At 40.6% G+C, this 16,229-nt stretch overlaps 1 protein-coding gene across 5 annotated transcripts in view; it reads right to left on the bottom strand.

Moving 5' to 3' along the window:
* Positions 1-1,844: 1,844 nt before the first annotated feature.
* Positions 1,845-16,229, bottom strand: part of LOC117830354 (dickkopf-related protein 3-like) — a 41,176-nt gene continuing 26,791 nt past the window's right edge. For 3 of the 5 annotated variants that reach the window (XM_034708451.1, XM_034708450.1, XM_034708452.1), the window contains 4 exons: positions 3,120-3,217; positions 2,730-2,904; positions 2,426-2,627; positions 1,845-2,118 (listed from right to left, as the gene is read on the bottom strand). In XM_034708451.1, coding sequence (XP_034564342.1) covers positions 2,058-2,118; positions 2,426-2,627; positions 2,730-2,904; positions 3,120-3,217 — 536 coding nt within the window. In that variant the 3' untranslated portion in view covers positions 1,845-2,057. Of the gene's footprint in view, positions 2,119-2,425; positions 2,628-2,729; positions 2,905-3,119; positions 7,146-7,327; positions 9,075-16,229 lie in introns of those variants that run through there. The other 2 variants (XM_034708449.1, XM_034708448.1) reach the window with 2 other exon arrangements.

Genomic DNA, 16,229 nt, shown 5'->3' with positions numbered 1-16,229 from the left:
ACTCAAAACAATACTCTACTGAACTGATACACAGAATACAATTTGATATATCTTTGTTGTAAATTTAAATCAAACTAGGCAAATTATCTCAACCTGAGAAAAATAAGAATGTACAAAAGAAACTTCACAAAAACTCATCTTACACAAAAGACCTACTTCCTGTTAGCACTGTCAAAAAGGAGGGATTTAAGAAGCTTATCAGAAAACTAAATCCAGATACAAGCTAACAAACTGTCAGGTTTCTTTAACTTTCATTCAGGAGCAAACATCTGCCTTAACATCAAAATGAAATAATGATTTGATATTTATTGTGATAATTATCAATACATTCACCGATATGAAAATTTTTATCGTAATGACATATTTTTCAGTATCGCCCGGCTCTAGTTATAGATATATTATTTAGGGGTGAGCCCGACTAAGGATTTGCTTAGTCGAATCTGATTCATCTGATTTTGCCCATAGTCGACGAATAGTCGAATGTTTGTTGTTTTTCCTTATTGACCCAAAGTCTGCATGATGGTGACCGCATGACAATATTACGCATAACCATTTACAATTAAGAGACTCGTAGCTTAAAGTAAAAGGGACAACATAATATTATAAGTATAAAACTTAGATTTTTTAAATCTATATTGCAAAAACAACGAGGTGATGAAGGAGAGAAAACTCAAATAAGGCCACCATCCCTTAAACATGGAACAACGCGCCCTTGTAGAATAAGGAATCAGGAGATATTTAAACAGTGTTCACACAGAGGAGAGCAGCACTGCAGAGGGTAGTTTGTCCAACTTAAGGCTAAACATTTGTATAATATTCAAAATCAAACTTGAACCAGCTAAAGGGTTTTTAAATCTCTTAACAGAACCTTTTAAAACAGTCTTTCATCGCGTCTTTGTCCGCTTGAGTCTTTTCAAATTGTACGTGAGGAAAACCATCGTGTGTACGGGCAGAAGTGCGCTCCTTGCTTTGTTGACTGTAAATCCTGTCTTTGAGAATATCCTCTCTGATGGCGTGGAGGTGGATGGGATGCTGTGGATTGTTTTTGAGGCTTCGGACAGCTTTGGGTATTCCTGCTCGTTCGTTTGGCCCCGTACAGTTTTTGTGTGGTCCGGTAATCCTTGATCTCACAGCCCTCTTCATGAAGCTGCTCCTCATCTTCATCACTATTTTTTAGGATCAACTGAAGTTTCTTTTCCTGACATTTTGAGCTGCCATGAACATAGAAAGATTTAAAGACCAGCTGAGGTACGTCTGCTCCACAGGTCCCACTAAATGATCCACCTTTAATTACCAGGGGAGATTTAATTACCACTTTAAGGAGATTTAACACTTCAAGAGCTGTTCTCAGAATTACATTAAATAAGTTTATATTTATATAAAAATAGGATATATGAGACACTATTTTTTACAGGAAACAGGAAAATAATGTAAACTTAGACATTGAGCACCCCCATGGTTTGAATGGAATGATCCACGTTTCAGATGCAAATATTCGACTATGAGATTGGCAGTCGACTAAGACTCGTTAGAACGAATCGTCAAATATTCGACTATTTGGGGTCACCCCTAATATTATTATACTTATTTATTACTATGCTTTCTTGTTGATTGCCTTGTTGTGTTAAATACATGATTCAAAACTTAATTAATTCCCAACAACAGAAGTAATACATCATATGAAATGAATCTGTTGAAAGGACTTCCAGCACATTTCACCTCTGCCTGTTGACACTGTGGCAAAACATATTTGTTTGTCTCAGGTTCGTCTTGAGAGGGGGGAAATAATGACAGTTCTTCTACACAGATTTTTGTTTTAAAGATTTATTTTTATTTTGTAAACTTAGACAAATATAGACAAATCACACAGAGGCATCACACATAACACAATAGTGCTTTCAACAAAATTTAAAGATGAAATATTAAAAAACATTGTTGCTATAAAACTCTAACATGAACACGTGGAAATATAACATTTGGTATATAGTACATATGTTTAATGTACAATAATATACAACATATTTACATAATAAATAGATTTAATATTGAGGTCTGCATCAGGCTTTGGGCACTTGGCAGGTCCAGTCTGGTTGTTCTGGATGATAGGTAAAATCTCTCCTGAAAGACAAACAAACTAAAGTTAGGACACATAAATCTGCAAAGCATCATCAACAAACTTTTTTATATTTAATGTCATTTTGAAAATCTTGCATGGGGCTCTGTTGGCCCTGTAAGCTCTGTTTGACCCCATTTTTACCCTCACACACATACAGTTGTAGACAAAAGAAGACTAACAAAGTTTGTTCATAGAAACAGGAGACGTAAAACTGCAATTTTGAAGTATCACTACCAGTCTAACAGACATAATACCTTCAAACTGACCCTGATGTTTTGCACTTTACTTTGCTGGTTGCTTGTTACTTACTCTCTCTGGTGTGTTGCACTGTTCCCTCGGCACAGTAGCCCCTCATCACACGGACAAATCTGGTTAATGCTGAAGGCAAGACCACCATCAGGAACGTAGCAGCTCTCGCCACGGAGCAGCCGTCTCTTGCACACCTGTTCACCGTGGTGCCGGGCGCAGCACATGGACGCACCGCAATCTCTGTCAACTTTACATCTGGCACCTGAAAGAAGGAGACACTTATTCAATCCTCAAACCGACAAAGATGCACACTCATTCTTATTTCTCTGTTTCTGGGCAGCTTCATATTTCTTTAATTTCTTACCCTCTTGTCCGTTAGGGATGCTTCGGTGGCACTTTCCAAACATGCAGCTGAGTCCGCGGACACACTGAGCGTCCCTGCGACAGTAGTGGCCCTCCCCTCGCAGAGGAACACAGAGGCCAAAGTGACGGTCGCAGGAGAAACCCCGCCCACAGGCCCTGTCGTGATCACATGCAGCCTGCAAAACAAAAGGATCATCGTCAAAACTTTACAAATACTTTCACATTTAAGTCATGCACAAAAACAGATTTGACTTTATAAAAGCGAGTAAATATTAAACTTTCTGAGAATACAACGACATTCTGCTGCACAAGTAGCTTTTTAAATAAGATAAAGATGTTAGTCATTTCAAAACAGTATTTTAATCATGCAAAGAATCCTGTAGTATCTTACCGTGATTGGTTTGTCGACAGAAGTGTTCTCACTAAGTGCCTTTGCTCCTTCTTTGGGAGGGCTGTGAGGCATGTTGAGCATCCAGGCCCAAATACGAGCTTCAGCCATTGAGAAGCAGAGAAACAGGCAGAGCATGCACAGATTCCCCAACATGTCCGCAAACCACAAGAAAACAAATCAACAAAAATAAGAGCAAGAGGGAGTGAAAGGCTGTAACGAAGACGAGGTGACCTAACACAAAAGAAAGGTGAGGTGTCTCTGACTCTGAGCAGAATAAAGATCCAAAGTGTTAAAGCTCCAGAGGGTCAGGACAGCAGTGATCCACGCAGTGACAGTGGCTGCCTCCTGTCCCAGCATGACTTATATAGGTAACAGGGGTTTTACTCCCCCTCTACCTGGCTGTTTGTCCAAGCAACAGGGTAGGAGGAGACAATTAGTTGTTAATGGATTAACTAAATTGCCCGGGTCGCCCCCCGCAGATAGAAAATAGTGCCGAAATGACCAGTCGTGGAGCATGGAGAAAGAAGGGAAAGGAGGGGGGGAGATGGGGCGGGGAGGGGAGGGGATGGATGGACGTGATGGGCTGACAACAGCTTCTCACAATAGAGCTGAGACAAGCACCACCTCTGTGACGTTATCTCTGCCAGACTAACAAATGAGGAGGACAAAGGCAGACAAATGCATGACATGTTTTCTCCACTCGCTGAGTGACACTCCTGGCCCCCAAAACACCGGGCAAACACAGACCTCGACTGCCCTGTTGGCCTCCACGCTATCCCACTTCAGACCCCACGCTGAGAGCAATTTGCACAAGTGCACCCTGCAGACGACCCCATGATCTCATTAAATGTAATTACCATCAGCCATTAGTTCTCAGGGGGGAGACGGGGGGAATGAGTGCAGGGGAGCCAAAATGCTGGAGGAGCAAAAATAATCATTTTTGCACATTTTTGTGAGAATTTTCTTGGTTTTTTTTTTACTTTCCAGGAAAGACTGAATGAGAACAACAAAACACTGCTGACATCTGTGGTATGAAAACAGAATGAGATAAATGTGATGAGTTAAAGTTGTGTGGTTGTTTGATTTAAATTATGTTGCAATATGCCATTAGTTTAGTCCAAAGAAAACAACAGGCTGCTCATGTGAAGTGCTTAGTGAAGTACAGTGGAATCAGTAGGAGTTTCTTTCACCATATTTCAGCAGCTGTAATTTATGGCGTCCTTTTCATCTAAAAATGAAATAAAAAGTAAGTAGATTTCAGAAAGTCAGGCCCATACGAGAAGTCAAATGAAAACTCAGGATTCCACGGCTGATTTGAGTGATAAATCCACAAGTTAAAACCTTACAAAAATACTCTCTCCTGCACCTTCAACTCAAGAGCCAATCATAACGAACACAAGACGAGCAGCTTGTAATGTAACACAACCTCCGTCTGGTTCTTGAACCAACTTCATTAAAAGCAATAACAAGAGCAGACAGCTTTGGAGACTGGATTGGCACTGCTCTGCCTCACACTGTTTCGTGTCATCCTTCACAGTTGGGCATGTAAAGTTAACATCCAATCATCTTTATATGAACGATGACGTAGATGAAAATATTAAAAAGTCATTGGGGATGTGTGCATTGAGTCAACTTAATAATTAAAGGTGTCTCAGGGCTGTAGCTTCAGTTAACGAGTGCTGCTTTAACGCTACGATGCTCTACTACCCGGATGTAAACATGCTCAGATAAAATCTTGCAGTATAGCAGGGTTTGTCCGTATTTTGATCCAGGCTGTGCCCACCAACAACACCACAGGCACATGGACATTAACCTGCAAGGAAGACTGAAGGCTGGTGGTGCTAGCTCTGCTAATGTTAGCCACATTGTTTACCTGGGATCCTGTCCTTAGCTTTGTCAGGTAAGCTCTTCCCAATTTAGACTGTAGACTATTAAAGGTTTGTTTTAAATGACTTGGAAATCAGTCGCTTTGGAACATTCCTAATCATCCAGTTTTTCCACCCTTGTCATGATCATACCTCTATTTGGTAGAGCTAGTTCAGCTCTTTGTCTGTATTCTGCTTTCCATCCTCCTGTGACATACTTCTACAAATATGCCCAGACATATGATGTATTCTTATCACTGAAAAGACACATCATTACAGATGAGCCCTCCTCCATATGCAGTCTCTCAGATGTCTAAGGGAACCTTTAAAGTAGGTGAGAATGTGCAAAGACACAGAAAATGTCCTGTAGTAGATCTGGTACTAGACTAAGTTCTCTTTGTGGAGGCATGTTGGTCATACTGGAGAGGTTCTCCAACTGAGATAGAACATTTAAGGAACTTCTATATTACCTTAAACTTTCTGAGTACTTTCACAACCCATTATCCTGCACAGTTTAATTAACATTCACTATTTTCACTCAGACTAACATGCCTGTGATTTACATATTCTCAGTTGCAGACAGCACAGATTGGTAACGTAGATATCTCAGGTAGTTAAGGCCTTATCAAAACAGGCTAACACAGACTAATGACGTAATTGGTGGTCAATTAGTGGGCACAATAGCAGAAAGTGGATCAATTAGCAATCCGTAAATAAGTATTGTATTGTGATTAAGGGACCATCTGATAACCATTATATTCTGGTTTGTGTTCTTTAAGAGTTTAGTGGTACAGTAAGGGGTGTACAAGCTGTAAGAGGGTGATGAAACTGCATCTATGTCAGCTTTATCTTATCTGAGCAACAACAAATCGTACATTTTAATGTTTAATGATTCTTTGCCAGTTAGACTGGGAGTAATTCTGTTTATAATTTGTAACTTTTTGGCAAGAACATTTGAAGACTGTCAAAAAAAATATCCTCCCCTTGTGAATCCTCAGTCTTTAATCACTCAACCTTTATTTTTTAGCCTCCTCCACCTTTCTATCCCCAACACACTGCTCCAATCTTCGCAGCACCTACTGCAAGATATCCCACCCCGTATTTACCCAAGCAAACAGCAGATAACTGTCTCCATACGCCCCTTAACATGCTCCCCCGGTGTTAATGACTCTGCTAATGACGCTCGTAATGAATGTGCTCACCGCCACAATCAACATTGCTGAGGGTCTTGTAATTAGGGGCTAACAAAAACAACGGGCAGGGTGATGTTTGGCTATTGTAATGGACCTTGACCCCCTACAGGGAACTCTGAATGAGGGCATGGGGAGTCTGCCTTCCCATCACCAGAAAAACACGACGGACGATAAGCGAGAAGTCCGACATGGTGATTGTGTATTCAGGACACTTGATAACAATGAGGTAAATTCTGCAACTCAAAGTTTCAGTGTTTATCTGCGTGAGTCAAATGTCTGGGGTCTTATTTTTCTGGGAAAGAACTCGACTGGATAACAAGGAAATGACTGAGTGTGTGCCAAGTAGGTTTAACGAAATCTGAGTCAGTAGTGTTTTGATGATTAAACTGTTGCTCTTGGGTTATTTCCCAATATGCTTTATTGAAGATTAATGAACTCAAAGAGATGTTGAATGAGGGGAAACTATTGTTAAGTTTGGTTTGACAAAGTGTGAGATTACGATGCCAGTTATAGAGATACAGAGTGATATGAATGCTTAAGGCCTGTGTCCACTAACAGTGATTGATCTAGCAGGGCCTTTTTTCTGCACAAAACCAATGCAGTCCAGCATTTTAAGCACTCAGTGCCAGCCTTTTTTATTTAATTCAACGCTATACCAGGTGAAATAAGTACAACTTTTGGACAACTGCTGTGTTCCTCAGCATTACTTCTCTATCACTGACCAATCAAAATCAAGCAGGGGCGGGACTTCTGATAGAAGCTTTTTCAACGATAATGGTAGAGGTCCAAACAGAGAAGAAACTACACCAGGAACTAAACCAACTTTCATAACCTAGCAATAGTGAACGTTGGTGAGAAGTGCTCTGAAATTGAGGCTGTGGGCACTGACAATGGGGAAAAAAGCCATTGGTGGAAACAGGCCCTAATGATACAATAAAAAGAAGACTGACAGAAGTAAGGTTTTAATAAATTTCATCATAAAATAAATTTGCTGTCGGATTTTTTAATTTAAAACAAACTTTTAATTTTAACTATTCTGCACTTCTGAACGTACTTTATTATTATTCTATATTATTTTATCTTCATTTTATCTGTATTTATATCATATTTCATTCCTTCTTTGAATGAATATTTTGACTTTCTTACATACTGTGGAAGTGGAATTGCCACAGGATAACTTTCATAACCTAGCAGCAGTAAACATTGGTGAGAAGTGCTCTGAAATGGAGGCTGTGGGCAATGACAGAGAAAAAAGAAGCCATTAGTGGAAACAGGCCCTTATTATACAAAACAAAGAATACAGAGAGAAGTAAGGTTTTAATAAAATCTATCATAAAAAATGTATTTAACTTGGTCATGTAGTTTTGGGCCAGTAGAATATATTTTCTATTAACCAATCAAATTCAGAAACCCTTACCAGCCAGTCTTTTACATTGCCATATCCATGAAAATCTATCTCTAAAAACTAGAAGTGGAAGTCCTCTCATCCCTATTTCAGCTTCTTAGTTTTGTTGTCTTCAGTGAAAAAGCTCTGCACACACCCTGCCAAGCAAAACAGTAAACATACAGCTAGCTTGTGAAAGTAGTGGAGCAGTTAGCTGCTGAAGGAGCCAGATGTTATCTCTTAAGTTGTGACAGAGGCTGAGGCACAAAGATGGATAACAAGTGGACTCGCAACCATTGGGTGGTCAGAAAATCTAGTCCAAATGGATGATGACGTGTCTTTGCGATGGCTTTCTTTGAAAGTGAAATGTTTGTTGGAAAGAAAACCAAACAATATCAAATTGAGGTCCCTAATAAAGAAATGCTACACAGTCAATAGTCACCACTGTAACGTGCTAGCATGCTGAAATGTGCTAATCATTACCACACAGCTGAGATGATGGCAGTGTTTTTAGTTTTGTAAATGTTCTGAGTTTATCATTTTTGGACAGACTTTCACTTGGATCCAATAATTATGTGAGAAGTCCGAGAGACATTCAAGTCATTACAGTTTATCCTGAAGGGGAGTACAAACGCCTCCAACAGATTTGATGCTAATCCATCCATTAGTTGTCCAAACATTTTACTCTGGACTAAAGTGGTCCAACATGAGAGCTGTTAAGAGCTGTTGCTTTTCTGGCAGCACTCCTGTAGTTTTCTCACGATGAACTCCTGACAACGCCAGAGGTAGATACTGATGGTTCACACAACAGAGGTGTATAAGAACAAGGAAGGGGACATGACTTTGTTTTCAAATTGAGTTGTCTGTAGTGTTAAAGTGTTCCTTCAAACCTTCAGACCTCTGCTCGCTTGGCAAACTGAAGCACTTAAATGAGATGAGAATGTCCGATTGTCTTGATTTTGGTACAACTAAGGAAATGGTTGGACATAAACATCCCAAATCCAACGTCATCAAGGTGTGTGTGAAGCGTATCGTCTGTCCAAAAGTCCGTTCTCACAATGTAATCTAGCGTACTGAAACAGCTGGCCGTGTGGAAGTCCAAGAGCAAGCACGCCATGTTCTAACATTTGCTCCCACTTTAATTCTTTACTGAAACCCAAATCTAAAAATGAGGTGCTAAAGCTGCCTCAGAGCCATTCCTTAAAAGTCAGTGGGCAGACATTCCTTGTTTTAGACAGACAGGCCTGAGGTTTGTTTCACTGCTTGTGAAGAGAAATGAGGTGTGAAATGAAGCTAGTAAACAAACTAAACTCTGCCAGTAAAAGGTACGAAAATAAACTCTTTAAGTGTCTGCTTTAAAACTAGTTTCAGATTACAACCTGGTTAATAAATGGAGCAGAGAGATACTTATTTATTGGAAAAAGGTAAATTGAACCGATCTGGTTGTTAAGTGATGACGTCGTACCTCCATTAAAACTGTTTCTGGGTCCAAGCAGGTATCTCATCATTTTTTTTTCAATACGCCGCAGTGCTTTACTCCTCAATGTTTTTAACAGATCAGAGTAGGGATGTCCCAATCTTGATCTCAACTATCGGATTAGAGCCGATCTTGCATTTTTCAATTGGCGAATGATCGGCATTTGAGCCGATCATCTCATCCGATCATTTACGCCCGTTTTCACTGAACACAATTTGCGACTGAAGGCCAACATGCAAGAGTAATTGAGTGTTCTGTGCTCGCTTAACCGTGTATACATAATGAGAAAATAACAAATGGGACATTGATGTAGAACTCGAGCCATGATTCAAATTGAATTGTAGAACTCACATGTGCACTACCAGACACATTACAGAAAAAACATCTGCTCTACGCATGGTGAAAACAAAAAACAAACATAGGACAGTCTGCTACATTAGCATTAGCAACCTTCTCTATACCAGCATGCCATTTCGTAGCTAGTGGCATACAACCGGGTGTGTTTCCATCTTGCTTTCACTCCCAATATTTACATTCTCCGTCTCACAGCCGGGCGCTGCTGCTGTGAATCACGTACTGTCTCGTGAGAGTTGTGCTCAGAGCAGCCTCTGGTTTAAGTGTGCTGTAATGCATGCAGACCAGTTTCTTGGTCTCATACAGCACAGCTTGTAAAACAGATTATGAGTTTTACAACAATGCTAGCTGGATTAAGTTGAATGGAATAAACATAAGACATATTTTAGTTATTTTTTTAATTACTTATTTTTGTTAAAGGTCAAAAACAGTGTTCAGCTCAACTCTCTTATCTCTTGTGCAACTATTATCTTGGCAAACACAAGTATCGGATCAAGACTCGGTATCGGCGCATGTTCAATATTAGAAAAACAGATTGGGACATCCCTAGATCAGAGTCTAAAATGACCTTCATTGGTATTTTTGACCTATATTCATGTGCTGAGACAAAAAGAGATGGCTGAAGTTGATCATGTCAGTTAAATTCTTAAATGAAGGAAAGGGAAACATATAGAGTTCCCTGCCTCAGGAAAATAACGTTGAAACAACAAACGTCTGATCTTTAAGCAACATTCAGGGATTTATGCATGCTATACTCTTGGGCAGATGGCTGTATACCAATGAGTCTGGTTCTGCTCGAGGTCTCTACCTGTTAAAAATGCATTTGTTGGGTCCTGAGTAAATTACATAAAGTTAAAGTTTCAATAAAATGTGCTTCACTTAAAATATAGAATGGATTGGGATTGATGTATTTTTTAGTAGTTTCACAAATCATAGCGCTCTTCACGACAGAGTCTGAATCCTTAATATTTGTCAGTGGCGACTTCATGTCTACGTGTTTTATGCTCCATGGTTACAGTGTTTCTATTAGATGTCAATGTAGACAACAGTGAACAAATATAAGGATGATTTACAACAAAGGTCTTGAAATAGTTTCATTTTGGATTGGATCTTTCAACTGTGTTCTCTGCCCGATCGATCACTTAGAAACGACTACACATACAGGCCTGATCGTTTCCAATAAGGCTGATAAGCCTGCCTAACTAAAAGCCAACTCCACATCTGTCCTTAATGAGTATTAGACACAGTGGCAGAAATCATTTAAGGACATCTTGACAAGGACTTGGTGTGCTTAGATAAATAATGATGAAGTGTGCTCATAGGTTTGGGTTGATGGACAAAATAAATACACTTACCTCATCATTAAATACGACCTCAAATAAACCGCACTTGTCGTCAGATGTCTGATCGCCATATGTGCTGAGGATTAAATTATTTTCTTTATAAGCTGTTTTCAATTGGAAAACAACAGAAGAGTGTAACTCCTACCCTAATGGGAAACAGCTCTGTGTCTGCTTTGTGCCAGATTGAAGGAAAAGGGGGAGATAGAGGAGAAGGGGGAGACAGAGGAGAAGGGCAGGAGGAGGATGTGGAGCAAGGGTCACTTGTGATTAACAGAAACTCATCAGGCTTTCCCCATTGTTATGATTTTAAAGTTGCATCAGGTGAACAATTTTCAGCGATCTCAGCTGTTGTGAATTTTTGTTTTATGGCGTCCAACTCTTAAAGAAGCGGTACTCTATCTTTAATTCACATCAACTTTAATTTTTCTGGGGTGACTCAGCAAAAGCAACAACTTCCTGTTGATTTTCCAATTTATCAGAGGCATGTTCAAGTTACAGAGGAGTGTCAAAATAAAAGCATAACCAGCGTTACATTTGTCTTCAACATGCATTGGCTGTGTTTCTGCCGGTCCCTGAACTCAACACGTGATCTTTTCTAAAGGTAGTCTCTCATTTGGTGTCAGGATTATCTTACACACATGGTACCAAAATCTACTGCAGGTGTGAGGTCTGGAGAAAGTAAAGGCCGCAGAATATGATTCATGTTATTTTTGATTTGATCAAACTTTTACTAAGTTTTGTTTCTGTATGTTTCTCCAGGTTTTCTTTAAAGTAGTAATACAGCAGGTTGCAGGCGATGCTCCACTGTAGATCATGTTTACATCAGTAAATAACATGAGGCTTGCTCTGACATCATCTTGACATCCGTTTGCCCCCAACATTTTATGAACAAGAACTGAATGTGCCAACTGCAGGCGTGAGAGAACATCTGGTTCTGCAGACACCCTGTGTAACATAAACAGAGCTGCATGTGCCGCGTCTGTTTTGGATAGATATGGCCTTGAAACTGGACCAGGTGAACTGGCGTGCGATACACCCTCTGAACTTGTCACCTTGCCTATTTCATTCAAGAGAATCCAGACGGTAAAAGATTATATTTCAATCAAATAATGAACGCTTGATACTCTATGGTAGCTCAACAGTGCCCCCAAATCCCAAACAATCCTCATTAACACATGATGAATTTGATCACACAGAGAACCAGCACGTCAATACTGAGTCACAAAGGAACTGCAAGATTAGGTAAAGCCTTCAGATGTTGTAACAAAACCACAGAATGCAATTTTTTAAAGAACTTCTCACACCAATCGAAGTGAAGTCAGGGAGTCTGGTTGTTTGGAGACGCTGGTAAGTCAGCATGTTTGTGTATCAAGAAACGATGGAAAACAAACATTATGTAACTCTGTGACAGGGCCAACTTTAGGGAAGCACTGTGGATGACCAGTCTGTGTTCGATTATGTCCGACTAGACTCAGCAGATTAACAGACCACATCTGCGTCTTTTATCTGAAACTGATTTTATAACCCAACTTTCCTATTTATCACTTGATTCTGATTGGTCAAAACCCCAAAACAACTGTAATCAAATCAAAATAGCAGGAGAGATGCCAGTGAGAACTTGATAACACACATCATATCAAATCAATCCACTAACAGGAGTCCAGAGCATTTATAAAGTTCAGATTTTTCCTGTTGACAATGTGGCAACACGATAGTCTTACATCAGACTTCCACCAGATCTGGGTCCGGTCCATCTTCGATCCACTGCGGTCCAGCTCCATGCTCTCTCATCAGTCAACACTCACTGGTTAGTCCAGCACAGAGCAGGACCGCTGTATTCCTGTGGTAATTACTGAATCAAGGATTCTCCTCCTCCTCTCCTCATCCATGTTGTCTTTCTGGTCCTCTGAAAACCTCTGACCTGTTGACTCCAGGCCTGGTTCCGCTCATCATGACTGTTTGTTGTTGTAGTTAAGTGAAATACGATCTGGTGATAACACAGAGTGTTTTATTCTGAAAAGTAGCCGGAGGGTTTCATTTTAGTTTTGGGGCCTGACTTCCTGTCCCGCTCCATCTGCTCTGTTGAGATCAAGCGGCAACCTCCGGTTTCCAACTGTGAAGCCCATGCGGAAGTGTTATAAACTGCAATACATCGAGAATCCACTTGAGGCTGGCTGCAGAAACACCAGAAACCACATAGACATGAATGGGAAAAAGGCGATCTTTGCAGCATTAATAAACATGTTTACAGCCTGGTTCAAAAAACGGCTTGGCTCTACGTAGCTAATTTCTCTATCGGCACACACTGCACGGGGGTGAATTTTTTTCTAACATGACAGTTAATAAGATATAAAGATTCCGAGTTTTTGCCCAAATAAGGACATGACTGACTTGACTCCCAGTCGGGACGCACAGCTGTTGGCTAGGAGGCTCAAACTCCTCCTCTTTACATCACACTCTGCCTGGTTGAGTTCTGCATTTCCAATATGGCTGCCTCCGTCGATTGGCTTCTAAACAATGTTCAGGAACAGATGGGTGACGTCACAGATACTACGTCCCTATTTTTTACAGCCTATGGTTGAGACTGATGCATCGTGCTTCGGCATTCAGCAAAAATAGAAGTCTTGCGTCTTCCAGAGGGCTTGGGCGTGCCGGATCACAGCCGGAACTCAATGGAGCGGATCCAGTGGAAGTTAACACATTGACTAGAATAGAAACCTATCAGATCCGGCGCCGTGACAGATCGGAGATGGGCTGTAAACAGATCTGATGGAACTTTTGGCGTTTGAGGGTGTCGGTAAACAATAAAGAAAGATATTTTCAATATCACCGTCTAGTTGTTTAGGTTCGTGGCGGATCAGTCACAAGCAGAGAAAAAAAGGAGAGGTGGAAAAACAGTTCAGAAAGTGTTGTGGGAAGATAAAACACATAAGGAGCTGAATTAAAGACACATTGAGTAAACTGGTCCGGCTTCACATCAGGGTCTTCTCTCACCATCTTGGAATTTTATTTTGCACAACCACCCGCTCACTTCAGCTTTGAAATTGTATTTACGGAAATACGTTTTGGTGCACAACTGTGAAAATTAAGCGACAACTCCTGTGATGAACTTTTGATTTGTGTTGATTTTGGCGCCCCCTGTGGACAAAGCAGAACCTCTTTCTGCCCTGTACATGCGTGGGTGTCTTTACATTTCCAGAGTTACTCTGATCTTGCATTTATCACAATATCTTGTGTGTAATTTGGCATTGAAGTGAATTTAGGTATGAAGCAAAGAGTTCACCATCCACTCCTTGGATAAATATTTGTTATCTCCAGCAGCTGTGAGAATTTGACAAGGCCTGTTTCTTCTCTGAAAGGAACCGCATGACGTCTTCCTGTCTGACCGTCCACATGTTGGATTAACTCCTGGAGAGGATATCAAGTGGACAGCAGTCGCTCGGTGTAGATATAAATACTGCTACGCCTACTGATGTTTCATCACAGCACCCCACTGGGAGGTTCATAATCACGAGCATAACAGCAGCAGCAAGCTGTAAACATTTGAGGATAAGGCAGGTTGTATTCTTCATATTCTTTATTGTAATCAAATTGAAGTGAGAAGGTGAAATCCAATAATGAAGTGATTCCACTGACAGGCCAGGAAATCCAAAGCCTGATGGTGTCCCTGTTCCTCTGAGCCAGAGCGCCATTGTTGTCCAAAAACGATTAAAAAAACATAAAAGAGCCGCACACACTGCATCCCCTTCACACACTCATCACACACTGCAGTTTATTTTGGGCAATCCCACATTCACGGGCCTGCAGCCGGAAATACTAACCAGAGCAACACATGTGAATTAATCCATAGTTAAAATGATATTTCCTGCTCTAAGAGTGATGTGTACTGAAACAAGAGAGCCCAGCTGTCTCAGGAAATCACCCGGGCTTCATTCTTTAATGAAACTATGAATTAGTTTGTTTTTTTCTCAAAATTTGACTTCAGTAAGAACCCGTAGGCCTCGAATGAACCCTACAAACAGGTTGGAAAAATTTAGAGAGGAAATAATGCGACATTTGTTTTGGTCTTTATTAACAAATGGATTAGGCTTCAATTAAAGCAGACATCATGGAAAGTATTCAACATTTGTTTGTCTCTATTTAATGCGCCAGGTGTCTGAAATCAACAAAACCTGACTCCCATCTCATCACACATGGCAGCTCCACCAGTGGCCCCAACCATGCAAAAGCATTATTAGTGCATCAGCAGAAATGTGAAGTCAAGTTAGCGATGAATAATGCAACATCTGTGGGGCGCCTGTTTAGCAGTTAGAGCGTGCACCCCATATGTAGAGGCCCTGTTGCAGCAATCGTCGGTTCAACTCCCGGCCATGACTCCTTGCTGCACGTCATCCCCTACTCCCTACTCCCCATGATCTCTGTCTCTCTACAGAGATTTTATCAATTAAGGCAAAAGTTGTCCAAAACAACTTAACGAAATGAAACATCTGCTTAGATGTGAAAACTTGCTAAGACAAATTACAATTTTGGACATGCAGGTGAGAAAGCTGCAAAAAAAGCCTCTTTCGTAATGGCAGCAACTACAAACACATGTCCATTTCTGTGAAGCTGACATGTTTTCATAAGGTTTACAATATGTACAGCTCAGTTAGGTTTAGGGAGTCGTAAGTTACCTTAAAACTTGGAATACAGGTCCCACCGGTAAATAAGATGTAGTCTGTCTTTGGGGGACAAAAATAATCATTTAAATTTCTTCCTTTGTTAAGTCTTTTGCATCCAGCAATGTGCAATTTCCATGCAGCTCTGCAGCTCTTTTAAGTACCATCTGTTTTTCTAGTGTTAGATGGTGTAATGTACGGATGAACCCATTACATGCAACTAATTTGCTGTTTGTACCACCCAAGCGGCAACCTCTGGTCTTAAAGGTGACATATCATGCAAAATGGACTTTTTAATCGTTCTCTACCTGAAATATGTGTCCCCGGCATGTCTACAAACCCCCCGAGAATGAAAAAAATCCATTCTGCCCCTGTTTTGATTTCTACACCTTTCTGTAAATGTGTGTGAAACGAGTCGTTTCAGACTTCCGTGTTTTTGTTACGTAACAACAATATCCGGTCTGTCACGGAGTCAGAGCTCGGAGCTTGTTCAGCCCATAGACTGTATAAAATACAACTCAACCCCTCCTCCATTTTTCATTACCTGCACAAATGTGTGCTAACAAGGAGCTTAGGAGGGAGGCATGCTAGTTGTAGGCTGTCTTAATAAACATAAAGGTCTGTTTTACTCCCTACGTCTGTAGATTTGAAGATCTAGTGGATGATTTTTATTTATCATGGATAAGTGCTAGCGCTAGTTAGCATAGCTACATAGCTACATGTCGTAGCTGTAGCTGTGTACCAAGACACACGTCTACATACTGACAAATAAAACAACAAGAAACACTAAGTCTGTGACCAATCATTCAGAAAAGGTCCTGCTGCCTTTCTGGCAG

The sequence above is a fragment of the Notolabrus celidotus genome, chromosome 18 (assembly GCF_009762535.1).
Source record: "Notolabrus celidotus isolate fNotCel1 chromosome 18, fNotCel1.pri, whole genome shotgun sequence".
In the NCBI taxonomy this organism is placed as follows: Eukaryota; Metazoa; Chordata; class Actinopteri; order Labriformes; family Labridae; genus Notolabrus; species Notolabrus celidotus.
The sequence above is the reverse complement of the archived record's forward strand: the minus strand, read 5'-3'. Positions and strand labels throughout refer to the sequence as shown.